Genomic DNA, 27,478 nt, shown 5'->3' with positions numbered 1-27,478 from the left:
CAACTTCAAGTTATATTACAGATTTATCTTTCTGGTAATCTCTCGTCATTTTCCGAAGTTCACCTGTAGTTGAAATTCAGTGTAACTGGACAATTTGTGTTAACTGTTTGCGGATTCCACGGATATGCCCTAGTAGGCGTCTTGTCGAGTGAGCTCCAGTCTTGCCTGGGAAAACTGATTCTTGGGTTCCAGAAGCACTGAAAACAGCGTTTTTGCGAGTTTTACTTTAAATTGTGCCAAAAAAATGTCACGTCCAGTTCAGAAATGTGTCCGCTGCTTTACAAAACTTACGAAAAACTCTGTTCACGTATAGTTTAAAGTAAAAATGGAAAAAACACGTGATGGGCGAGAAGAACGGTATCGCTTTTTTCTCCCAGCCTTTACCTCCTCATTGCGTTCGTTCCCGAAACCCTCAGGTTATGACCTAACACATTTTGACATTTCGTACTAATTTGAGGGGTGCTTTCCTTTCCATTAGTTGGGAAATTCCGTTTTGGTGACAGTTGCTAATGCTGAGATGTTTTACAACAACACCGATCAACCGGACAAAAGTGCAATTACGGTTGCAAATGGCCGTATTTATATACTAGAGGACATCTTAGACGTCCAGACGCATTAAACGTCTGGCCGTAAGTGCGACTAATATAAATATGGGACGCACTTAACTTCGACGGCTAGAAATCAAATTCACGATTTTCTTCAAAAGATACTGGGATTTAATCACCAAAGAGACTGTGTGCACTTCATTGCTACGTGCGTCCCAGTTTAGTGCGTCTCGTCTTTATACTAGACGGCTTAGACGTCTGTTAAGTGCGTCGTTTAGACTCACTTATCTTGAGACGTTTAAGGTGATTCCTTAGTAATAGAAGTTGTCGTAAGATTTTTTTAAAACTTTTCTCGATTGTTCCCTATATTATGGTGACTCGAAATGTGCAATCAAAAAAGTAGGTCACCAAGCTCGTTTGAGAGACATAACTTGCTCAAGTTACTCATTTAAGCATTGCGCCTTCATCTATCAAGAACAAGTTTATTCCATCGGTTCAGGCTACGTTTTGCAAGAACAGGAAGCACAGCTTTGACGTAATTCTTGAAATAACAAAACAGGTGAATTGTGTTGCTCAAAAGGAATAATTTAATGTTTGTTTTATGGCACAGGCACAAGTCTTGAAAAGGCACTGACTACAAATGTTCTTCGGGTGCGTGATCTCGAGGAGACAATTTTGTGTCCACGAGTGATGGCTACGAATACTATCTTTCCAGTAACTTTTTTTTCTGACGTAAATTTTTTGTAATTTTTTTACAGCGCAAAGAAGATCAGTAAGAGAATAAAATTATGCCAAAAAAAAGATAGGTCACCAACCTCGTTTAGGAGAAAACAGAAAGCAAATCAAGCTCGACCCCTCGACAACACGTCTCCCCGATAGCGCGGTTTCACTTTCACTGTCGGACTTAAATGTTCTTTAGCATCATCAAGGCTATCACTCGACTTTTTGTTTTGTGAGAGTTGAAAAAGTTTCTTGTTTTGCTCTTTACTGCTGTGCTCTGAAAACGGCCATTCTTCTTTATAGCGAGCTTTCCCTCGCGAAAGGTCGCCATTTTGAAATGTTTTTGGCCACGTTCGATATATCAATATTCACACATGGGTACGAGTCTTTATGGTTTAATTTAAAAATTTTTTTGTTTAGAATATCCGTTGAGACTTGTGAGACAAAGAGCCATGAAATTTGACCATAAAGCCTCTTAGCCATGCCTGAATACGAACGGGGCTTACGCTGTGTTATGCGCAGAACAGGATGCGCAGTGCAATACTAGGGAATCACCTTAATTCGTCTGACGTTTAATGCGTCCACCTTATGTCCCGTATTGATACTGGTCGTCTAACGGTCTAAGATGTCTTAGACGTCTGAGTCGCCTTAGACGTCCTCTAGTATAAATACGGCCAATGTCTTGTTTTCAAACAGTGAAACCGCGTGAACGTCATAAAAAGGAAATTATAACTTGGAGAAATTCTTAGATAGTAAGGAAACTTCCGGCTTAAGCTGTGATCAGGTGTTCCTTTCTTTAGACAGTACTTTTCGCGCCATCCCGAAAGAAAAAAAGCAGCCGTCAACTGTCTCATGTTATGCATCAGTCAATTCCAGCAGTGCCCATCCCCCCCCCCCCCGGGCTAACCCCCGGGCATTAACATTTTTTTTAAAAAATGGGCAAATTCCCCGGGGTGGAGACACATAAGCTGTGTAAATGCCCCGGGGTGGGGACGAAGAAAGAGGGCAAATGCCCCGCCCCCGGGATCGTCGCCTTCCAATAGGCGCCTGTATTCGCAGGCTACTTTGTCTGTCAAGAATCAAGACATCTTAAATGATCTTTCATCGCATTTTACGCTCGCAAGATCTGTCTTGAAGATCGCATCATTTGAATTCGCAACCCTTCAGTGTTTCATATAACTCCGCTTTCATGAATTTAAAAATTGCTAGGCTAGTTTTGAATGCGAAATGCGAAGTAGTCGTGTTTACGCAGTCTTCATGTCAGTGATTGTTTTGTGATGTTAGTTCACCTTATCGCTTTTATATATTCATATGCTTACAAGTATAAATGAAGAAATACCTAAAATTGAGAAAACATACCTTTAAAAAAACATCCACAAGTTTTTCGAGTCCGTGACGGACAAGCCAGTCTTTAACGAAAGCCTCGTCTTTTCCGATAAACTCTTCCATGTTAATTCGAAAACACATGTGTCAAATGCCCAGGGGTCGCCGCGGGGTAGGCTAATGCCCAGCCCCCGGGCCGCGATAAAATTGCGAATGCCCCACCCCCGCGACTGACAACTTCAGCAAATGCCCCGCGGTTGCCCAGGGGGGGAAGGGGGTGGTGGGCACCGCTGGAATTGATTGATGCGTTACTTCCGGGAGCATCTCAAATTCTGTGACAATCCCAAATTTACGGCTGGAATTTCCAAAAATGCTCTCAATCTGCAGCCGGAATTTTCAGAACTTTTCAGTTAAATTGTAAGCACCCGCCTTCCTTAGCAACCAATGAATGATCTGTGCAACTCTGTAATGGAAGAACAAAAGACAACAAGTCGAAACGTCATGGTATATTGTGTCAATCAATTTAATTCACTTTGCAAACAATGGGCAAATTGCTTGCGACGCTTAACATATTAACTTTAGCAACAGTTAAGGACAATAAATATCCGATAGTTTGTACTTCACGGAAACCAAGTTGAGGCTCAAGTCAACCAAAGAGTGTATTGAAGAATAGAATATTCTGGGAAATCCATCTCATTTTTATGCAATCAAGAGGAACGAAGTATTCTTCAAGAGACGAATGTTGACATAAGGGTACAGACAATTTAATGGCATTTTCAAAGATCTAACTTCGATCAGAGAGTCCAATCATGTCGAAAGGATCTTTAAACTGGGAGATACAACCTCGCCCCTCCTCTGTGTGTGTTTTACCATTGTGCCGCATTAGAACAAATTTAAGTGTACTGCCGACTCGAGTTTCGAGAGCGCTCTTGCATACCAAGGATAAGACAGGATATATTTTTACGAGATCGTCAGAGGAAACGTTGTCCGTGAAACATCTGAGGCTGAGGAAAACAGGATCCCCTGTTAGGACTTCCGTGCCAAGCGTTAGCTCTCGTAGTTTATTCAGGTTGACCCCAGGGACAAGCCCGACGGAAAATGTATTTCAGAGAACGTCTTCCACAAGAAGTAGTGTGTCTACTTTGATCATGAGTGAGACTACCGAAAGCCAGAGCGGAAGTATTTCGCTTGTTCCTGGAGTATTTCAGAGCAAAAAACCGAAACCGAGAATCATTCTTCGGTATCGTCAATTGTCGGCCGAGGAACGAGTAATACAGTGGCTTTATCAGTCCTGCACTCGTCCATCAAAGACTTTACCGCTGTTGTGACATCAATTTTTCACATTCTATCGAAATAGTTCTTAGAGCAGATATGAGCGGGAAAGGAACGGTTGGCAAAATACTCAGTTTTGGAACGGAGGCTGTAAAGTGCAGGTTGTAGTTCATGGTTTAACATAAGTGAAACCACACAAACCTTTACAAAAATGCTGACCTTAATAATACTTGAACATTATATAAAGCATGGTGTTTAGGCCTAATGTTAGCATTAATAAAGGTTTGGGTCGTTTCAGCTTTGGTGAAACAATGGCCTGCAACCCTAACCAGCACTTTACACCACCTCCAGTATTAGAACAAGTTCACAGGCTACTGATGAGCCTCATGATCACCCACCCTAGAGAAGGGAGCCCACTCAGGTGAGCCATCTAAATATAGCGGCACATTCCACAAGAAAAACTTCCTGTATTGGAGTTTCAACTTCTGCATTGGAAATCAGTATATTCTACTGAACAGCCGCAAACATATAACTTGTTCACTTTGCATGGCCAAGCATGCAAAAGCTTATTATAGACTCATTTCCAGAGTCTTCACCAAAATGTACTCAACTCCCGATTCAAGTGTCCTGTTGTGGTGAATACTGGCCCCATTCAGTTTCATCCAAATGTCCATGAAAACAACCCCATAGACCAATTCGGCTAACTCAATGTTGCACCAAATTCAAATCCTTTGGGAATAAAACGTTTTGTTCCAAGTATTACCATATCATTTAAATGTGAATGCTACATTGTCATGCAATTGCAATACACAAAGCATCTTAACCCCTAGAGATTTGAATTGGGTACAACATTGAGTTAGCCAAATTGGTCTATCTGTAAATGCAAAGGAAAGCTACCAAAATGTATTTTACCTTTTTGCATTTTGGCCCATTATGGGTCTGAGAAACATTAACCCATTGACTCATGAGAGTTAGACTTAATTTTACTCTCACGCCAGCCGATTTTACTCATCAATTTGTGGCGTCCAAGGATACCGGAGGAGTGACTGGGTTAATATTCCAAATAGCACATGACCATCCCAGTCTCCATGTTACAACTCCTTCAAGACCTTAACAGTCCACTACGATGGCAGGAGGGAGTGGGTGTCTTATGAAACTTCTCGCATACCTGATGACATTATAAAGGTTGCTCCATCCATAGTAAGAAATAACAGGAATGAGCACATCTGTATTCTTATCATAGCATTCTTTAATTTAACTCTTTCACTCCTGTAAATGCCAACTTATCGGTAAACGATTTTACTCGTCAATGGGGAAGCTCTCGGTGGTGAAAGGGTTAATTAAACAGCCTTTAAATGATTATGAGACAATCAATTCATTCACAAACTGCCTGTCTTTGTCAGGCATATGTTGTTCTAATGAATAGAAATATAGCCTCGGATTTATGACCTTGAGAACATGGAAATGTTTCACACTAGTTTATCTACATAGCCTTAACTAATTATTATTAAAAAGCTGCAATATATCATTTCGGACCAAGAGACGTCAGGGTCAGAGTTGCAGTTATTGCTGTTGTTGTGTCTGGCTTTTCTTAGAACATAAGGATGGACTTGACTATTTTCTATGGAAACACTAAACTGTGTTCATCAATGTAGGCCAATAAAATTAATCATTCCTTTTGTTCTTGTGCTAAAATTAAAGAGCAACTAGCCTCAATACAAAAGAAACGTTGGCAGCTTTGGAGTGAGGCTTAGTTGGTTTCATAGAATATAATTCATTGGCCGCCATTTATGAATATGGTCTATACTAGTACTGTTAAATAACATTACTCTTAAGTCTTCAGGGGCACCCAGCAGGAAATTTTGATTTTTTCAATCCAAATTCAGTGGTTTCTACACCATTGATAAAGGTACATGCAATGTTTAGGCATATTTTGTAGAAATAAATTAAGGAAATATTTAGTTGAAAGAAATCTACATGAACTTAAAACAAGCTCATAAGCCAAATTTACTAGGCAATTTAAAAAAAGGCAAATTTATTAGCTGAGTTTGTCTCTCTAGAAATGGTACCTGACCTATTTTAAAAATGGGAACACATTATGGGGTTTACATCTAGAGCTACAAGATGACAAAAAGTCCAGACATACTCAAACAAGTTTCTAAAATTATTGGGATGCTAGTTATTTTTTTTTAAATTTACACAACCTAAACGTGAGCACCACTACCAACCATGATAAGTGGGATCATCTGGGAGAATGATATGTTCTTGAAGAAACCGAGAATCAGGGGACCACAGCATTCATGTAACCCAGATGATTTCTGCCAGGATATCTCATCCCCATTCTCCAACTTCATCATTAATGTGTGATAAATTAGTTTCAAAGACCATTTACAATTTTTCAAAGTGTGGTAGCTTTTAACATAGATATAAACGCTCTTCATGAAAAAAGTATACTCAGAGGGTCTTAGTATGTTCACAATTTTTTGATAAGCCTCAGGCTGCAGTCACTACGGAGTACTTTAAGAAACAATAAAGGTTACCCCTATGCAACGGCACAAAACAACATTACTGCCTTAATAGACTTCATAATGGTGCCAAATAAAACATTCTTCTGTTTTTATGCTAATAAGACTTAATTCTAGCCTTGCTACAACAAGTAGATTTCAAAAGAGCATTTGCTTCAACATGAGGGCAAAAGGTCTAATTGACACGAATACAAAAGAATGTAAAGGTGGTCGCCATTTATGAAAGTGGTAAACGGGCAAAAATGCGTTCTAAAAAAATGTAGATCACATAAATTCCTTTGCTATACTGTACAAGAAAAAAAACCAAAAGATCAAAGTTAAAGGTTTTGACCACATGAGCATACAACAGTGAATATTTCATTTCTTAAAGTTTCCTTGAAACTGTGCCAAATGAATATAGTTACAGGACACTTCACCCATATTTTACAGCATGAACAAGATGGAAGATAATCACAAAATGAACTTTCGTGATGCTGTAACGATCGTTGATGCTTAAACATCCTATTGTAAGCTCAGAAAATAGATGTAAAGCTTGCTTATTTGAGTTGTGATGCTGGGTGTGTGCTTGCAATGAAGAGGTATCAAGTCCCTCTATACACCCTTTTAGTAAGTCTAATATATGCCGTTTTCCGCTAATGACGTCGAACTTGTGCTTTCAAATTTTATGCAGAAATGTACATTTTAGGCCTAAAACTTTTCCGATTTCTTTTGTTGTTTAAGCCTTTGTACATTACTGAATAAAATGTGAAAGCACGAATTCGACGTCATTAGCGGAAAACGGCATATATTAGACTTATTAAAAGGGTGTATAAATGCAGAACATGGGTTTGTTGCTGAGTTAAAGAGATCCCCATGGATGCTCTTTCCAGTGCCAGGATAAACATTTGGATTCAAAAACAATGTTTGATTTTTGTTCTTGGGTGTCTTAAGTTTCTGGTTTTAATGATGGTTATTTGTCACCTTGTATGCCTTAAATAATTTCTTTGTGGTTATGAAAACCTTTAAAGACTATAAATAAGATTTTCTTTATGTAACCTTGCCTTTCAACCGGTCTGTTGAATTGCTAATCATTCAAAATAATTTTCCTCTCTTGATAAGCTAAAGTATCCAGCATAATCTGCTCTAGCCAGTGACAAATGAACAGTACCTATCATTGGACTCATCACAATCCAAGAAATCAAATTTCTTAGGTGTTAGGCCACAACTGAGAATGCGATGAACATTTTCTCATTTTCAAAATCCTAAACATTTTGAATTAAAAACTACACTAAATTCTAATACTAAATTCTGCTTTTGTAGGATACAAAAGAAAATATAAATGTATTGCAATCCTACTGCCTGCCAGGTAACGTCCTCTTCCTAGTTTTCGATCTGCATTATTTTTCATATTATACTCTGACCCACCAAAAGTTTTTTTAAATTAATCGATGCACCTAACAGCACAATAGTTGAAAACATATACTCTGGTAATTTTAGCAGAGTTCTACAGGGAAATTTCTATTTCAGCTGCTACATGTACCTTGATGACAATACCTGTGATAAACAATTATTTGTCTACAGGGTAGCTTCTGAAGCCCACTGCCACCATCTTGGACTTAAAATTAATACGATTATTCTAAAAAGCCCAAATGCGGATGCCACGGTGACAATTGCAATGTTGACTCCATGCCATATAGACATGCTGTGCACAAATGCTGCTTGAATGGCGACAAGCAGGATGTCCCCGGTCAGCATCCCCCAGTAAATGATTTTCCTACTGATTGCATCTCCCCAGCCAATACCAGCAACAAGAAGGGCTATCTGAAACAGTAAATGATGTATTTTTAATACACTTCGCCCAAGTGGACAAATATTTTACAGGTAGATATATGTACTTTTCCTTCCTTAATTTAAAGGTTGTTCTTATTGTCGTTCTTGTGACAACAATAATATTATTACAGCAAAACTACAGACTGACTGCATAAATGGCAGCCAAAAAAATATTCTTTTGTTTGTGTTAATTAGCCTCACTAGCCTCGTTTGCATGGACAAAATACAAAAGAAATGTTGCTTGAGAGCGAGGCTAGTGAGTCTAATCAGCATATAAACAAAAGAATATTTTTTTGGCCGCCATTTATGCATTCAATCAATGACAAAGTTCCCCTAACCTAAGAGAAAGAGTTGTAAACCGCCATGAAACTTTGTGATATGTGCGGTATATAAATCCTAAGCCATATAAGGAAAAGGAAAGGAACTATATTGAAGTGTCTAGTCGTTCTAGCGCTGAAGCACTAATTGGGGGCAATGTAAACTGAAATTAACAATTAACACAAATTAATTGCAAGTCAAATGTTGGTTTTTGAGGAGAGGGTAACCAGACTACCCAGGGAAAACCTCTTGGTGCAGAGTAGAGAACCAAAAAACTCAACCCACATATTACGCCAAGTCTTGGAATTGAACCCGGGCCACATTGGTGGGGGGTGAGTGCTCTCACCACTGCGCCTTCCCTGCACCCCAAAAGACCGAATAAAACACTGAATACAAGCTGAATACAAGCTGCCACAATGCCTTTGCGGCAAAATTAGTTCCAAGGAAAGGTGAAATTGTACAAATGTAAGCACTACTGTTGCAATACATTGATTAATATCAATATCTCAAGGTTAAAAGTGTACCCTGGTGCTATAAAAATTTGAGCTCATAGTGCCAAGAATCACAAGCTACTTAAGTCCAGGAGGTTTGGGCTGAGAACTAGACATAAGGGAAGGGGGTTCACATGAAATCATTTAGTAAAACTTTGAAATGGCATAATGCTTTAATATTAAAAAAATTGCTAAAGAACAAACATAGAAGGCAGGATACAAATTTATTACAAACTTTCCTTCTGCTTTAAATAACGTTTGATTACAAAAAATATTTGTAGCCACTAAAGAGAACTTTAAACTAACACTGTTATTTTCTAATGCAACTTTTACTGGCACTCATCTTCATCTTCAGTGTCGTTGAGCTCTTCTTTGCCGCTTGTGCTGCTGTGGAAGTCACTTCCAGCAATGCTTCCAGTCAGAGTGAACTCTTCAGGGTACATGAAGGTGTCAACATAGTCTCTGACTCCCTGCTTAAGGTTGCTGGTGATTCTGCTTCTTGCAGCATTGGTGAAATAATTCTCTTCCAAGAGCTGTGCGATGTAGGTATGGCCCATATCGTTTAAATAATGACGTGGCAGCATCCCTCAACTTTAATACACTCTTCCGGGACGGCCAGCCAAGGAGGGTATATACACAAGGTATTGGGGAAGATGATTTCCTAGCGGGTTTCCAACACAGCTTCCATAAACTCATTGGACGTTGTTTTCAGTCTGCTTTCTCTTTCTTTCATCTGACTTTCTGCGGTTTTCGTTTTTCCTTCTCCTTTTGTTGACGTGCTCTTTGAGTATTCCCTTGAACATGCTGTCATAACCTCATCTTATTTCTAGTGCTTCCATGTCCTGCGTGACCTTTGTCAACTTAGCTTCTCTACATTTAATCTGTTTTACATTGAAACTCTGGGCAAATTCATCGCCCTGTTTGTAAGGAAGCCCACTGGACTGAAAGTGTGTGGAATCGTGTTCCTTCACATCTCTCAACTTGACATTCAACTTTTCCACCTTTCCTATGTGTTCTTTGACAGACAAGTTCACTGTTCTTCCATCACTTGGCTTTAACTGGTACCCTGGCTTGGTAAACTCACTAACCCTTTCTGAACAGCCACCCGCACTTAGAAAGGGAGCTTCTTTTGCTTGTAAGATGTCAAACTGCCTGGATCGTTCAGCTGTAAACCCTTTCTTAAATGACTCATCACTTCTGCCATTATTGCGCATTTTGGAATGAGCCTCTTTCATGATGCTCATGTAGTAATGCGGTCTTATCCTGGTTGGGTTAACAATGTAACCAAGGCTTGTTTTCTGGAGACCCTGAGGTATGGTTGTATCATCAGCAGAGGAGGATGCCAATGATAGGCCACATGCTGCATGCTCAGGGCGAGCCTTAACAAGGAGATCACAAATTGACTCTCTTTCTTTTGATTTTTCTTAAATAAACAGCTCTCTGTAGTATAGGGATTGTAAATATTGTCTTCATTGTGAGCACAATAACATGAAGTACAATAATGTGAAGTAGGGTTATTTTTTTTGGAGGGGGGGGGGGGAGGGATCCTGCAATTTTAAATGGTGCTTCTTAAATCCCACCAGTCCCCCCTCCCTCATGAAAAATGAACTGTCCTTAACTTGGCCTGAGAAACTTATTTTAGTTATAACACTAAATGAACAAATTTTCATTATTATATGGCAAGCAACTCTCAGGTTAAATGGAGCACTCTGATTGGCTGGTTTTTGTTCGGGATTTTACAGTGCAGACTATTAATTAATGTTACCATGGAAATGGTCCGTTTCTGTATTTTTTCTCTTTCACAGGAAAAATTCAAGTTGAGTGAAACACAAAAAGTTTTAAAAACACAAAATTTAGTTGTTTCATCATAACAGAACAATCATAGCAAGTGGAACTTAGTTTTACATACAAAAGGTTATGCACCAGTCAATGCAAATTACCGCCTCCCCAACCCTGGGACTATGCAGGGATTAGCTTAGATTAGGTACAATTATTGTGCCGCGATAGGAGGTACATTAGCCGAATTTGGAATGTTGTGGTACTTTGGGCGGGGATAAGGTCAGGATTAGACTGGAAAACCGCTCACCGTTTTCACGTCTGCTGTAATTCCATGGGTGAAGCAGATTGTGAAGTGTGGTGAAGCGGGAATTCATGGTAAGTGTTTCATTTGTTGTTAGAAATAATACTTTTTCATTACATTGACGTTTACATTGACTGGTGCATTACCATTACCATTCAAAGTGTTTGCTGATGGAGGACGAAGATTACGAACATTCACCAAGCGGAGAAGTGTCCAATCACTCAAAGAAACGGTGCCATATTATAAACAACTTATACTACCTGCGCTGGGTAATGTTCGAGTCACGCAACAAATTTCCCATAAAGCAACAAAATGAGCGGGAGAAGATTGGCCATATACAAGAAAACAAAGTTTAATATCTCCGAAGGAAAATGAAAATGTTTTCAATGATAAAAACATCGAAACCAACGACGAGTCAAGAACAATACGAGCACCAGAATATTGTATTCTTATTGTGAATGATTATAGCGGGTGGTTAATTGTGTAAAACTCTGGGTTACCGGAAATTATTAGGACAACAACGTTTCACTTTAAATTTGTTTGTTAAATGGAATAATTGTGTGATGTGATAGAGAAGCTAATTCATCCAATTTGCTGACCTGCACACAAACCATACTTCCAAACATACGAAGTATCCATTGGCTCAACTCCGTTATTTGACTGGCACTTTTTCCTGAATCTTCCGGGAGTATATGCTCTAAATATTTTTTGGGCAAAAAGAAACAGTACACGACTGTTAAAATCATCAGAACCATCTCCAACACGCTGACAGAGCTCCATGTCAAACGCCGTCGACAACAAGGGCTGCAAGGCGAACGCTTCTCCACGCGTGTGGAAGGCAACGTGGGCCATGAATCGTATGAGGGTATAGCAGGATCCACGGCGTCGATAGCTCTTGGGCTTCCGTATCTAGGATCCATGGTGACAATCTGATTCTTGCCACGATGTTCCGCGGCTGTCAGCTTCTTTCGAAGGAAAAATACGACCTCCTTTCTTCCAAACTTGAAAGGAACATCAGACGTGATATTCCCACCCCTACACACACAGTGATTAGTGTGTGTCACATGATTTTAATGTTTACAATCGATTTGTTGTTTACCCGAGGACTTATGAGAACTGATACTTTGATCCGAGAGACAAAAACGAAAATGGCGGGCTATCCATCTTCCCTGTGGAAGTGAACAGAATAGGTTTCTTGCATAAAGAGACGAAAGAAAGAAAGCCCACTTGCATCATGTAAATATTAAGAGTTTGGAAGACATGTCAAGTCGTCAAAGCTGCGAAAAACTATTAACCGATCGAGTTGCGTTCGTTAAGGAAAAAAAAACAACATAGCCAAGATATTTTGACTTAACTCAAAGGAAACGCAAAAATTTTGGGGAGCTCTTCTTCATAATTACCAAAATGTCGGGTCATTATGTCCAACTTTGCAATAATCCACTTCGATTTGAACCTGTTACCAAAGAAAACAGCGTCTTCTTCGACGAGTCAAATCGACAGGTCAGACTTTTTGTGGAATACTCTTAATACTAATCGGTCAAGTTTTGAAAAATGCAGACTTCAGCTGACGTCTACTGCCTCAGACAATGCATAGTTATTAGCTGTGACAAAGCACTAAGTCTGCAGTCTGCATTTTTTTGGTCTAAACAGCTTTAGGTCTAAAAGGTTTGATGTTATTGTTTAATTAATAATTATTATTGTTTCTAAGCAATGCAATATCTCATTGGCAAGATGCTTAAAATTTTTCTTTCAGGTCTTTTCTATAACTTCTGCTGAGGGAAAAACTCTTGTGGTTGTGAGGGGTCCAGATGTCAAATCCCTGGTCAAGTTTGTGTAGGTTTATATTACATACACCTGTATGCATAGGGTAGATATCTGCTTACAAGCATTCTTTTTGTTTTGACGAAAGTTAACATACAAAAGCCTGAATTTTTCACACTTTCCTTTCGTTACTGCTCAAGTAACGTGAAGTAATAACTGCGATGATCATCATCTTAACTTGATTTTTTTGTTCTGTAATTTTGCCGACCACGAGAACAAACGAATCCTTTGTTTTGGCAGCCGATAACAAGGGCTTCATTAAGATTTTGGTTAGGAGGTCATCATTGTTTGGAAGCTGGGCATTTTTAATGCTTTTGATATAATAAAGTACTGGTAAGTAGAAAAGAATGAAAACAGCCGGACAAAGTCCTGCAAAAGAGTGTGCATAGCCCGGGGAGGGGACTCCCATATAAAAAGGACACGGGTGCTCCTCTTACAGTTTTACATTTTTTACTACTTAGATATTGTAAATTAGTCATATTTTTTAGGTTGTACATAGTGATTTTAATTAATTATTTTCCATTTGTTTTTATTTCGAGAGCCATTAGTTTAATTATCAGTTTTGTTACTTTTATACGCTGATGTCTGATCTAACCCATAGATCACTTGCTTGTAAAGCGCTTTTGAATATGTTAATAGAAAATGCGCTATATAAATTCATTACCATTACCATTACTGTCAAATGTTACCCTCCCCAATAAAGTTCTACTACTACTAGTAGTACTACTATTACCTTTTACAGGTTAAAAAAGTGGTTTTCCTACCTCTCAGGGTGTTCAGCCTCAAAAGGTCCACAGCGGGAGCTTTAGCGATACCTTTTAGGGTATTGAGTCGAAAAATTATGACAGGAAACATTTGACAATTAACTAATTTTTAATTTTGTCCAATGAAAACCCATAATTTGGTACCTCTTAGGGGCCCATGCCTCGTCCACAAGACAGGATCTTCGTACCTCTTAGGGGTTCTTTTCAAAATTTCTGACGAGCATTCCCATCCTTTCTATATGGGAGTCCCCCTCTTCCCGGTGCACAGACCTTACTGAACCCCCTGCAAATAAGCTAGGCTCTGGTTGGCACGTCAATAATGATAAGTTATGTCAATAATATCTTTGTTCTCACTGGTGATTTACATTCAGATAATGAGTTGCCTTCAGAATGTTATGCCCTGTTGAGGAAGTAGGTCATTCAGCCCCAAATCCTCTCGAGACCATCTGTTCCACATAATGTTTGATCCACCCCACATAGAGCAATGTTGAAAAAAATAAAGAATTCTAGCCCTAAAGAAATAGTTGAAAATACCTTTTAGAGAACTCCTGGCACATAAATGTGATATTATCACAACCAAAAAGTAAGCGGTTTGTATCAGCAGGTGTGTATTTAACATGCACATAATATTAATTACACTTTTGGTGGGTGTAAATTTGTAATGAAGGAAAAGTGCAGAACCTCTGATCTACTCCGTTTTTTCCAACAGTATACCATCTGGGGGACAGGTTCAGTCTATCAAGTTTTCCTATGATCGCAAGATACTGGCAATCCAGAGGTCACTTAAAGTTGTGGTAAGGAATGTGTGATATACATTCAAGACATTTTTAGCTGCCTTTCCTTAACAAAACTTTTGAACCTTGATATATCTACATTTAAGTACCGTAATTATTTATTCCTTGATTTTCGTGATTTGTTCAGGATTTCATTAATTTTGCGGATGGGTGTGATGTTCGGCAATACAGCCAGACTTGCAAGGTAATGATTTACAGTGTATACTCTGTCTCATCATTTCATATTGTGTGTCTAAATGCAATAATTAGGCACCCTTGCAAAGTTTGAATAGAGACAGTGCTGGTCAGTGGTCATTCCATTTTGACTGCCTGTGAGCTCATTTTTGACTACACTGAACATTACATGTATTTAAAGTTTCTCTCCTTCCCCCTCTCATAAGTGATTATCTGTTTTGGTAAGTATTCCACTAATTGTTTCAATGTGACAGTGTCTGTGATGGTGGCTGACGCTCACATGATTTCCATAGATACCTGTTTCCCCTCTGAGTGACCACTCCCTAACTCCACCAACCTTCAAGGTGGCTGAACACAGTTTTCGCACACTCCCCTGCTAATGCAATGCAGCACGTGCACAAGGATTCCAAAAAATAAACATGGCTTCGATACAACAATAATTTTATTTGCTCAATGCTTCTGCTATCTGTACTATTTTTCCTCATAATTGAACAAAGTGTTTTGATGGTTTTAATCTTTTATGAGAAATTTGTGTTAGAAAAGGTAACAATGCAAAAAGTTGCAATTCGCAGATTTTTCTTGTTATTGAAGGAACCCCGCTAAATGCAGGGCATGGGTACTAGTAAGCATGCAGAATAGCTTTCTCGGAAACACGCCTGTTTCTCAAGAACCACTCGTTAGAATTTAACGAACTTTGGCATGAAAATACTTTGAGAAATAAGTAACCGGAGTATCAGGGCTCGAAATAATTTCCGGAGAGTCTCCGGACATGATGACTGGCCAAATTCATTTTAGCTCGGTCATGTACCGTTTCTGCGACTTGCTACAACTGAAACAACTGAACAGCATGGAAATTTTAATTTATTTCAACGATTAAATGTGACCGGTCAACATGACTGGCAAGACGAAAGGTTGACCGGTCAACTCCAAAATCAGTTCGGACATTGTCTGTTGACCGGCCGTTATTTCGAGCCCTGAGTATTGAAAAAAATTTGAACTTTAACGAAGGAAATTGTAGATATTCCAGTGAACCTTCACCAAGGGATAATTAAAGATCTCTCTGTCAAATTATTATTTAAATGGTGTTAACTTGTGAGCATCGTTACAAGCTTGTTGCATGCAAATTATAAAAAAAATATAACGACCACATTTTCTGCAAATAAACAAAACCAATTTTAAAGGCCTGTTTACATTTATTCATGTTACCATGGCAATGGCATATACATCAGCTTAACGAGTAAAAACCAAAGTTTGTGTTAACTTGCTTGCTACTGTTTTTGGTGACCGAAGGATCAACGGTTTTAGAGAAAAAGGTAAATGAAACATAGGTATCAAAAACTGTGTTCAGCCACCTCTATTGTTGATAAGTTAAGTCAGGTTAAAACACTATGCCAATTTATTGGTGGGTAGGTGCTGTAAAAAAATGTCACGGAAAAAAAAAAAGGTGCTGTAAAGGTAGCAAGAGATGAGGAGCATGCGCGCACTCTCCTCAGCAGCAAGGAGGTCACCATGGCAACCAAGCCACAGTCCACTTCCCACAGCACCTGTTAACACATCACTGAGACCGGTGTGTGGAATGGATACTTACCCTAAAACATGGGAGGAAGGGAGGGAAAAGCAAGCCAGTACTTAAGCAACAAGGTGACTCAAGCCAAAGCACATGACAATGCCCCTGCAAACCTCCGTGGAGTTCCCCAGATATCACAGGAGGAACTGCTGCATTGGCTTGGTTTTAACTTTGTGTAAATTTTATTTAGGCTCATCAAAAAATACTTAGTATTAAATTTGTTTTAAATGATCTTGTCTTATGGATAACCATGACCATTAATTTTGTTATTCTGCTCCTTTGTGTTTTGTAGAGTAAGTCAGCTCATATTATTGGCTTCAACTGGACAAATTTTAATGAAATAGTTTTTATTACAAATCAAGGACTTGAATTTTACCAGGTAAGAAACCATAGCTTGACAACCAGTAGCCTTGAACTAGACAAGGGCATAAGTCTGTCCTGAGTCCCCCAAGTCCTTGAAGGTGATGTAGAATCTCTTGGGAGAAAGAGCTCCAAGGGCTAGATAACATTGTGAGAAGACAAAATCAAATTTAAAACTATTTTGGGCATCTGAAAAGATGTAACTGATTAGGAAAAATTATCCTGCTGGAATAGATGGTTATAAGTGGGAAAAGAGAAAGAGGAAGACCAATTTCAATGATTGTACCTCCTCTTGACCCATGCCAGACCTTGTTGGCATGGCAACCCTTTCCTCTCTGGTTTCCCCCGATGTAATCTGTGATGTGTACCCTTGGCCTTTTGGCACAACAAGAGAGGCTGTCTAAATGGTTCCTGCTTAGTATTGAAATAAAGAGGTTCTTGGTCTGCTTAATGTGCTTTCAAGCACATAGGCACATAAAAGTGCTTTCATTAAGGTAATTCCCTGGTTTTGCAGATGCGCAGAATTTCTTGCGTCATTGGCGCACGTAGTAGCACAGGCACATTGATAAAATGGCAGATTTTCATTGACTCCAAGCCGTCAAGGAATGGCTATTTTTGCCTTAACAAGTATTTTGTATATTTGCTGAGAACGGTGTCTTCATTAGAGTAGTGAAAAAATCTATGGCAAGTTTTTTGGCAATTTCATTAAATTGTATGTAAGGAGCTATTATGAGTTGACCAGCCCACACTAAAGTTAATCTACATGACTGTATTTTTGAGTGTTAAGTACTCACAAATGCATTCATTTAAACAAATACATTTTTCAGGTACGTACTGTACTTGAATTAACCATAGAGTGACACCACGCTCTGTATTATACGCCGTATTCGTCAGCATCGTACCATGGAAACAAGCATGGTGACCCCCCTTTTTTATTACATTTTAATCATCCCCTTGACATGTTACAACAGTGTTCTATTTCTAGGGAATCACCTTAATTGCCAACCACAGGTCTAAGCTCCTACTAGCTGGCACCTTTTCGATATCTTTATACCTCCCCCCCCCCTTTTTTTTTTTCTTGTTTTTCCTGAAAAGCTGCTAAGGGGCATGGTCCTTAAAACTTTTTTTTTTTAACTTTTGGCTTACTTACCATTCTATCTTAAGGTTCTGCCTGATAAACACAGCCTCAAAATGATAAAGAATTACAGTGTACAAGTCAACTGGTTTGTTTTCTTGGTAAGGTGTAAACTCATGCGAAACTTATTTTATTATTTCAGTAATGTTGAATTTTTCATATATTAAAACCTTATTTTTGTTTGTTGTTTAAGCCTGAAAGTGCTGTGTTGCTGCTGTCATCCTCTGGACTTGGAAATGTCATACATCCTTACCACTTCAGAGTATGTTCAAGATTATCTGACTCATTTTAAAGATAAATCATTACCGTATTTTCTCTCTATGGAAGTAGTGAGAACAATCATGTTCACTGGAAAAGCTATGCACCATATATAGTATTGACTATTAAAGCTGTCTCTTTGATGCTCTATTAGGAAGTGTTCCAGAAAAGAGGTTGGTCTATGAGACTAAAAGTCAAAATCTAACAAAAGTTGAAGACCTAACCCAACAAATCAAGGGTAGTGTAATGTCCTTATAGATCACAAAGAAGCTAATCAAAACAATAATCGAAAGACTCTCCTAGTTCACACTGTCCCTACACAATCACTTGGCCTATGCCCATGCGGGTTCCCGCGCTGGAGAGATCCCGGATGTACATACAAACACTACAGGTAGATTCTGAAAAAGTTACAGAGACCTGGTTGTTACTGATCCCAGATTGACCCCTTTTTATCTCATGAGGGTTCCCTGTCTTAAAACTTATCTGGAATGTTCACTGCACTTCATATTAGTTTGTTATACCAGCTCTGAGGTTGTTGTTCTAGTCTAGTTAAACTGGGTCTGTATATAATAAATTTAACCCAAAGAAAAGACCTAAACTGGCCTAAACCAGCCTAAACCAGCCATACTTAGTATTTTACTCTGTCTAATGCCAGACAATCTTAATTGTGAATGGGGAACCCCCAGGAGTCAATGGGTTAAGATCTACAGTTAATAATTATTTGTAATTGCATGTAAAAACTGCTATGGTTAACTACCAGCAATATACTTTATTACTGGTACAAGAAATTCCTTAAGGACAGTAGTAAATGAGGCAAAATATTGACATTATTATTCCATGAGTGCGCGTTGGATATTGGATATACATGTAAGTAATTAAAGACAGATTCTTTCAAACCTAACATTAAAATTCATTTTGATGATGATATCTTTTGGTTACTCTACTCAAACCAGCTGACCACTTCAAATTTCATTGAAACCTCTGGCCTGGGTTGCTCGAAGCACGGTTAGTGCTAGCCAGCATTAAATGCCATGGAAACCTATAGGTTTTGATACCTCTTAACCAACGAATAGCACTAACCAGGCTTCGAGCAACCGGCCGCTGATGATTACTACCAGGTAATCACGAACAATCAGGAGGCAGTTGGGCACAGTGGTTGGGGCGCTTGCCTTGAGATCTGGGGATCCACTGACCACTGGTTGAATTTCTTCCTGGTAGTCCCTGGTTCAACTTCTCAACTGCACTTGGAAATAGCCAACTGGTGTGCCCGCAGCCAGATGGGATTCTTAACAGTTGTTGTTGAATGTTCTGTTGTGTCGTGATTGTGTTTCATTGTCCCTGAAAAGCTCCTATGGGCAGCGGTCACTTAAAGTCTGTATGTATGTATGTATGTATGTATGTATGTATGTATGTATGCATGTATGTATCAATCAATAGCTAATTATATTGGGCTTAATTTGATGTTCAAATTAAGAAATAAAAGGAAGATAAATAAATTGTTATTACCGTACTAGCTTGTATAAATTTTGTAGATAAAAATAATGTCTAGCAACAATGTCAACCTGTAAAATTATTGCTAACAATAAATAAATGCAATGATGTTCTTTTATTTTTTGCATGTTCTACTTTTTTTTCACTTTCATCATGCACTCCTATCATGTAAAACAAGCTATATGTACAGTGTACATCCTTGAATAATTTGTGGAAAGGGAGTCTATTGCCTGTAAAATGTAATAGTAGAGACCCATGAGTTGGAATACTTAATGAAAAAAATTAGCGCAAAATTTAGGATGTAATATTTTCTTGGTGAGTTGCCATTAATTTTCTCTGAATCCTCTTAAATTTAGGCTGGCTCTGTGATGAGGCTACCTAAGTTTGAGGTTGACCTTCCAGCAGCTTCCAAAGCTCAGAAAACCAGTCTCTTAGAAAGAGATGTTACCCTTGCAAACATGTGAGTTGACATTGGATTATTTTAAGTAAGGATGACGACCACGTCTACCAGAGCGCCACATAATAACAGGTTTAATTAGCAAAAAAATACATGTTCTTGTTGCTGTTCTTGGTCTTGACAACGATGTGAAATGATCAAATTTGAGGTCTTATGGAGGATGCCATTAACATTTTCAAATTTCTCTCTAAATATCGACACTGTTCTCACAAATTTATTCATACAATGTGGACTCTCACTTTCCATGCCGAGCAACTTGCAGTACTCGCAAAATTACTGCTGCAACAGGAAACGTTTTTAGAAAACATTCTGATAGTCATCGCCGTCGTCCTTGTTTAAGGTCCCTATATTCTTGCATGGAGATGGTGATGATGTTGGTGGTGGTGAAGGTGGTTTCAACCCTTTCCCTCGTAAGAGCCGTGCTTAGTACATGTTATCATGTGTGGGGAAAAATTATAACTGAATGCTGAATGCATTAAATTAATCCTTACTGGTAATTGCCCTCAGTCCCATTTGATTACCACTTCCCTCCTAAAAGCAACACTTTACAATAATTTTACTCCCATCTAATGCCAGACAGTTTTACTTGTCAGCCCCTTAGTACTAAAAGGGTAAAAATAATAGACCATATTCATAAATAATTGTAATTAATGACTAATAGTAACTGTCTCCCTAGTTATCGTCACAAATCACAGCAATGATGCAGCTCGACAAGGTCGACCAAAAGCTTAAGTTGGCGCCTGGTGCCTCTGGCAGCCGCTATACGGTCCATGTATGGCCTTCGAGCACAGCTCACAGCTGGAAACAGCTGTATGCTGGTTTTTGCTGGGGGAGGAAAACTGGAGAACCCGGAGAAACACCCTCAAAGCAGAGTAGAGAACCAGCACAAACTCAACCCACTTATGGGGTCTGGTCTGGGAATCAAACCTGGGACACATTGGTGGGAGGCGAGTGCTCTCCAACTGCACCAACTATGCTTCCCCATGAATCGTGGCTTTTAAATTATTCCTTTTTCCTTGTGCTAATAAGACCAACAAGCCTCATTTGAATGGACAAAATACAAAAGAAAGGTTGCTTTGGAGCGAGGCTAGTTTGTTTCATTTATTTAGCACAGAGACAAAAGGATAATAATTTTATTGGCCCCCATTTATCGATGTGGTTTATCATGATGATGGTGGCAGTGATGGTTACTGGAGTTGGTAATGAAGAAGGTGTTGACCATCACAAAAACAAAATGGTGATGGTAATGTCAGTATCTGTAGATACTGGTTTTGGTGGTGGTGAAGATGATGACATCTGACGATGATGATATGGGTGATTATCACGATGATTTTTTCGGGACTTTTTGAAAACAATATTCAATATAATTTTTCCAGGTTTCTATCCCTTTTTTTCCTTCACAGAGATGGTCAGCTGTATGTTGTAATCCTTAGAAACCAACAAAGAAATACCACTACTGGTCCAGTTGGAGCTGAAATTGTGCTCTATCAACTACAAAGGTCTCTATTATTATACAGTATGAGATGTCCCATTCCAATAATTTATTTTTATGTTGGCCCTATTTTTTACTTGGTATCATGTTTCCTTTTTGCTTCCAATTTCCATGCTTATTCACTTTTTTTAAAAAAATCACCTTTCTCAATAAATTTAGTTTGCATAAATTTTGTAAATTTGTAGTTGTATGCATGGTCACATACGAGGGCATCCTTCGTTTCATATTAATTTTATCAGTCTCCCTTATTTCCAGGGATATTCCAGCCAAAAGGTTTGCGGTTCTTCAGCTGAACATGATTGGAAGATTTGCTGTCAATGTTGTGGTAAGACAAAGGAACCAAATTATTGGCATTTTTTTATAATGACTTTGAAAAACTGTTGATGCCAATTAAGAAACTGTACTTTTTCTTTGACACTAGGACAACCTTGTGATTGTGCACCATCAGGCTTCAAAGGTAATTATTAGTTATGGAAGTGTCAAAATCTTAAAGAGCCTGCATGTAGGAGCAAATGAAAGGGGCAGGGATGCCTCGTCGTCTAGCTTAGGGGTGTAGATTTCGGATTTTGCTCTCAATTAGGGTGTTCTGGGCAAAACATCATCATATGTACAAGTACCCATGAACACCCTGTTTAGGGATGCACGCCAGAAACTTACAAATCAAAATATAAATTTGTAGTATATTTTAATATGGTCTCTTTTAGGCAGCAGGTACAAAACACAGGTCATTGTTTGACAAATACAGAAAGAATCCTAAACATTCATTAACACTGATGTTAGGCCTAATTTGGCCTAAACAAAACCTTCTAGGCCTAATGTTAGCATTGCATGGTAAACGGTGTAAGGTTGTTTCTGTATTGGTAGAAAGACCTGTGACCTGTGGACTTTAAGTCCAAAAAAGCCTGGGCCACGCCCAGATTGGTCTCCATTAGGGGTTTAATTCAAAATTTCTGTCCAGCATCCCCACCCCTTCATAATTATGCAAAGTCCCCTCCCAGGAAGGTAATTGCTCTCTATTTTCGAAGATCTTATTTTTGAAATAAAGTTGTTTTTATGCTACAGACATCCATGTTGTTTGATATAAGGATTGGAGGAGATTTTGATGGTCAAATTACGTATCATCAACCAGTTTTAGCTCCTCTGCCACTTGAACAAGCTGTGGTTGAAATAGGTGAGTCTTTCAGTCAAGCTTGACAGTGTTTTTTCAGTGCGTGCGTGTGTTCAAAACCGTTCAAAACCCATGAAGTTTTTAATAACAAGGCTGATGAAGGGTCTTAGGCTATGAAATTATTGTACATTATCTGTTTTGTTTAAAGTTCTGCAGGGTTGTATATAAGAGCCGGCAGCCGGCGAAGTTCGCCTGCTTCTCTGTCAGGTTTCGCCGGCTACTTTCATTGTTTGAAGAGTCAAGACATGTAGAGGAGATGATGTTTATGAGGTCTAAACTACTTGGGCTCAATACAAATAAAAATTTGCAGTGCCTATCTTTTCTGAAAACACATAAAAGACTTCTGACTCAAGGGCAGTTTAAAAACGTTATGCTTGAGACTTTCGTTTTGAAAAAATCTTGCTGCGGTGGCGGGAAACAAATATGATTTCAGTGTTGTCCGCCATATTGGATTTCGATATCTTTAAACAGCCACCGATTGTATCTTACCGGAAGGAAAAATCACTCAAGGACGTTTTAGTCCGCGCAAAACTTCCTTTAATCACGCCGCAATCATAAAAAACTTATAAACAAAGAAACACTTTCAAAAGGTTTGTTCTCAATCCAGAAGGAAATTTACATATGATGTTCTGCTAGCAACACGCTCAGCCTGCGTTCACGCATCTCTTACCACAACTCAACTGAGGAACAAAACTAGCCCCTGATCATTCACTAACCGCTCCTTCGTTTTCACTTCGAACCTTTCAGTTGATCATTTATAACGAACGTAGAAGCTGAGGACTCGTAGACTTTATTTAAACACTTGAACGTAACGCTCCTCGGAGTTAAAACCTACTTGCCAGCGTAAGTGCTCGTCCTCTCGAGGGCATCTCTACGCTTCAACATGACAACGGATCTTTATCCCACGTCACTCTTGATCAACCCTCACTGCTTTACGGAACACCTAAACTCTTCTGGAAAAAAACTACATCACTCTTAAACCGTTCGAGTGATTTTCAATTTTCGAAATTACTGCAACCAAGTTCCGCAAGCATATTTTCCCGCTAATTACACAATGGAACGAATGTGTGTCATCTTCACACCTAAACCGGATCGAAACATCCTTTAGGCCATTGGCCAATTAGTATCCTCCAATCAGCTTCTTTATTTAACAACCAATCAGAAGCCTTTGCTGGTCTAGTCCTTCAAAGTATGTGCCATGTTTACAAGTTGTCAAGTGGCAATATTTCCCAGGCTCGTTAGCTCCAGCAAAACCACCAAAAAGATACAAAAAATATCACTCGACTTTTTGTTTATAGGGTTGTATTATTGAAATGTCGCTTTGTCTTTACATGGTTTTTATAGTATAATTGCAGCTTGATTCATCCCTCTAATGTCTGAGTTTCATGGCCCAAAATGCCGGGAAATGCATTTTCCGGCATTCAGTTTTCAGTTTTCCTCCGGACCCACAACCGTCTACTTTGCAAAAAACTCCAGCTACTTAAAACCTTAAAGAAAACCCTGGTTCTGTGGAAAAAGGTTTGCCTCTGACTCTCGATATTTTTCAACAGACGTCTCGGCTAATGCTTAAGTTTTCATCAGTGATCTGAACGCGAACTTCATTGTCATAAGCTATTTAAAGTAACGTAGTGGGAAGCTTGCAGGGGTGACCATACAATTCATGCTTGCACCCCAGAGAGCTAGACGATTCTGACCGCCAGAAATCAGGCATAGTGTACAAAATCAATTGCACACAGTGTAATTTTGTGTACTATTGCCAAACAGAAAGATCTTTAAAGACCCGAATTGGGGAGCACAAAAAGACGGGCAGATTTTGATTAAAACTCCAAAGTTGCAAGCCATGTCCACCATTTCAGCCACAACATGAACTTTGGAAAAGTCAAGATCATTGGTTTTCACAGAACTTATGACATCTCCTGTCTACACTTTCTTCATTTTTAATCTCTTTAATTTGTCCCTTCATTTGAAATTCTTTAATCATTTGGTCACATTATTTTAATTGTGGTTTGGAGCTTTCAAACTGAAGGTAAACCTTATACAACTAAAATACATACATGTACATGTATGCACCATTTTGGAAACAAATATCCTTTGATAACTGTTTTGTAATAATTATTACAGTTACTGTAACTATAATGAAGTAAAATTATGTCCCTGAGAAAAACAAAGGAGGTATTCGATTTGAAAACAGCGGCATGCTGGAGGACAAAAAAAAGGGTTTATTTCTGCTTTCCAAATTACAGAATTGGCTCTTCATTTGAAAGAAGCTAAGGTAATCAAATTAAATAAAGTTAAAATACCTTTCTGCCAAAATTCTTCCCTTTTTGCCGATGCTCGAGAACTACCGGTAATTCCGGTTTCTTGTGATACTAGGTCATCGGGCTCCTGAATTTCATCAGCGGGAAATGCAATTCACAAAATAAATCGCAGTCTGTGAAAACGCCGTGACAGGAATATAGGGCTGTTATTCGCTGCTAGTTATGGGCTACTGATTTAAGCAATAGCCTGTTATAGACACTTATACCACCTATTTGGTGGGTCCATAACCCGCGTCTATAACCCACGTTTCAAATATAAGTTCGTTTGATTCATCGAGCCCTTCACCAGAACAAATGACCCTAACAAATTGACCTGCTCCCAACTGAGTGGCTTTAAAGCTCAGTTGGTAGAGCGTTGCACTGACATCGCAGAGGTCATGGGTTCGAATCCCATTGGAGCCACCTGAATTTCTCAGGTGTTATAATTTGAGACAATTCAACTTTAATTGTCCATAATTATAAGTGTGAAGATCACTTAATTCCTCTTTCGTCTAAAGGTGGGTGGTCCACAGGGGCAGTCCATGTTTTGTATACGTCCTGTTTATCAGCGCTATTTGAAATGGGTGCTTAGACTTAAATGAGAGACTCACATGACTTGCATGGCTCGCTGGCTCACAGATTGTCAAGACCCGATTAAAAAATGTAACATAATGGTCCATAACCTTGCAAAAATAATAGAAAAAGAGTTTTGGCATTGTGATCAGACATATATGTACCAGTTTACTTTAATTAAAACTCATTCCCTTCAAAATGTGGCACAACTTTACTCCTAAAAGGAGAAATTGTCTTTGTCTTTTTTCAGAAAAGGCAGTCTAAAAATAGATCGCACATGGGCTCCTGGTCTTTAAGAATATGGTGACGTGGGCTTAGTATGCAGGGCTGTCAACTCTCCCGGATAATCCAGGAGACTCCAGAAATGACGTCACAAGCGTTATGATGTCTTCTGTCATCCCATCTCTATCAATTTTCAATGTTTGAATAGTTTGGGGGTTGAAAGCCTTGAGTATGGGAGTTGTTCGCTCCAGTCAAGTGCTCCTGCTTAAATTTTCCAGATAAGTGTGATGATCACTTCTCTCTTTCGTCTAAAGATTTTTCTGCTTATAAAACATACCGTATTGAATTTACAAAATGAGGGGTGGTCCTCAGGGGTAGTCCATGAACCGGGTCCGTGAAGAGGTCCATGGACCAGGATGGACCGGGTCCATGAAGAGGTCCATGGACCAGGTCCACAGGGGTGTTCCATAGACCTGGGGTCCATGTTTTCTATACGTCCTGATAAACAGTATTCAAGTCTAAGAACCCATTTTAAAACGGTTAGCTTTCAATAACTGCATGGCTTGCATGTTGACTCACATTTTGGCTCACGTGTTGATCAACCCACATGTTGGGTTGCATATTGTACAACCTCTTTTAATTAATTAATCAATGCCAACAATGCCAATATATTTTTTTCTGTTGACAGAGGAGAAAGACCACACTGGTGGTATCAGAAAGAGGAGGATATCATGTGACATGTGTATCCAATGCGATAATATAGCTATGAATGTTGTCTTGACTTTCATAAATTTATAACTTTTGTACGTAAATGGTGGGAGATGATGTTTTTCGGCCATGATTTGATTTGAGAGTTGGACAACCCAAAAATCAAATGGTTAACCTGATTTTTGTTATAGGTGTGACTAAAATTTTAATAATTCTGTGCAGTCCTTTACACCTATTTATAAAACACAAAATACCCACTGTGAAATTGCAATCATGTTGTTTAACAGTTTTAACTGATTTACCAGTTCAAGGAAGCATAAGGTTCGTATTTTGGGTCCACCTATGACTACTGGTGTTCTGATTTGAGCATGCCGTGATAATAATATTGGAAATTTGTATGTTTGGTCTTCAAGCCTGATGCTTGTGCTGAGAATTAAAACCCTTCTGGTACTGAAATCAGATTTTTTCCTTAACACAGTGTTTTTGTAGACTCCCAGAACTGGATAGTGTTTCAACCAAACATTATCATTGATGCTAAGCTTGGTGAGTGTTAATCTTCAGTTTTGTAGTAAAATAGACATTTCTATGGCCAGCAATTTCCTGTTATCCTTTTTGGACCAAAATGAAGGGCTGTCACTTACACTCTGTATCTCTAAGAGGAAAACAAAAAAAGGAACACTGGGCACAGGACCTGCAAAGAATCAAGCGGTGGGACTCCCTTTTTATACAGATTGTTATAGGATCTTCCAGAGATTTTCATCCTTCAATAAAGATTTCTGAAGATCTTTGATGATCTTTAAACATATCCAAAGATCGTTTTAAAAAAGAAAAAGATCTTGAAAAAAGTTTCATGCAAGGCAACTCAAAATAAGACAAGGGCAAAGCTACTCGAAGACTAAGCACATGCATAAATAACCTTTATTAAAGTGTCTAAGCATTCTAGTGCCTCTTGGCACTAATTGGGGACACATTTTAGCAAATTAAGCTTAACTACTATAAAACATAATTAACTGCAGACAGTACTGTTTCGGCCTTCTGGGCCTCATCAGTGCAGTGCTGATGTCTGGGATGGAGGTTAAGCTTATAAAGCCACCCCAGATGTCCCACACATGTG

The 27,478-nt window shown here is 38.9% G+C and overlaps 2 protein-coding genes and 1 non-coding gene across 4 annotated transcripts in view; 2 read left to right on the top strand and 1 right to left on the bottom strand.

Annotated features, from left to right (window-relative positions):
• Nucleotides 1-5,878: 5,878 nt before the first annotated feature.
• On the bottom strand, nucleotides 5,879-12,139 carry LOC138047339 (uncharacterized). Its single transcript, XM_068894140.1, has 2 exons — nucleotides 11,683-12,139; nucleotides 5,879-8,185 (listed from the first exon to the last, which is right to left on the bottom strand). The coding sequence occupies exons 1-2, from the start codon at nucleotides 12,001-12,003 to the stop codon at nucleotides 7,940-7,942; spliced, it is 567 nt and encodes a 188-aa protein (XP_068750241.1). The 5' UTR covers nucleotides 12,004-12,139; the 3' UTR covers nucleotides 5,879-7,939.
• A 179-nt stretch (nucleotides 12,140-12,318) lies between these two features.
• Nucleotides 12,319-27,478, top strand: part of LOC138047336 (regulator of MON1-CCZ1 complex-like) — a 26,474-nt gene continuing 11,314 nt past the window's right edge. Inside the window, exons 1-15 of one of the 2 annotated variants that reach the window (XM_068894138.1) lie at nucleotides 12,319-12,457; nucleotides 12,490-12,583; nucleotides 12,837-12,916; nucleotides 14,378-14,462; nucleotides 14,590-14,646; nucleotides 16,496-16,582; nucleotides 17,728-17,799; nucleotides 17,892-17,960; nucleotides 19,804-19,907; nucleotides 21,308-21,403; nucleotides 21,652-21,721; nucleotides 21,818-21,853; nucleotides 22,459-22,567; nucleotides 26,345-26,398; nucleotides 26,854-26,907. In XM_068894138.1, coding sequence (XP_068750239.1) covers nucleotides 12,456-12,457; nucleotides 12,490-12,583; nucleotides 12,837-12,916; nucleotides 14,378-14,462; nucleotides 14,590-14,646; nucleotides 16,496-16,582; nucleotides 17,728-17,799; nucleotides 17,892-17,960; nucleotides 19,804-19,907; nucleotides 21,308-21,403; nucleotides 21,652-21,721; nucleotides 21,818-21,853; nucleotides 22,459-22,567; nucleotides 26,345-26,398; nucleotides 26,854-26,907 — 1,069 coding nt within the window. In that variant the 5' untranslated portion in view covers nucleotides 12,319-12,455. Of the gene's footprint in view, nucleotides 12,584-12,836; nucleotides 12,917-14,377; nucleotides 14,463-14,589; nucleotides 14,647-16,495; nucleotides 16,583-17,727; nucleotides 17,800-17,891; nucleotides 17,961-19,803; nucleotides 19,908-21,307; nucleotides 21,404-21,651; nucleotides 21,722-21,817; nucleotides 21,854-22,458; nucleotides 22,568-26,344; nucleotides 26,399-26,853; nucleotides 26,908-27,478 lie in introns of both variants that reach the window. The other variant, XM_068894137.1, reaches the window with a different exon arrangement.
• Trnav-gac (transfer RNA valine (anticodon GAC)) lies at nucleotides 25,212-25,284 on the top strand. The gene has a single exon. It is a non-coding gene; the product is annotated as a tRNA-Val (tRNA).

Source organism: Montipora capricornis, chromosome 4 (genome assembly GCF_036669925.1).
Source record: "Montipora capricornis isolate CH-2021 chromosome 4, ASM3666992v2, whole genome shotgun sequence".
Classification (NCBI taxonomy): Eukaryota; Metazoa; Cnidaria; class Anthozoa; order Scleractinia; family Acroporidae; genus Montipora; species Montipora capricornis.
This window is presented reverse-complemented; position numbering and strand designations above follow the sequence as displayed.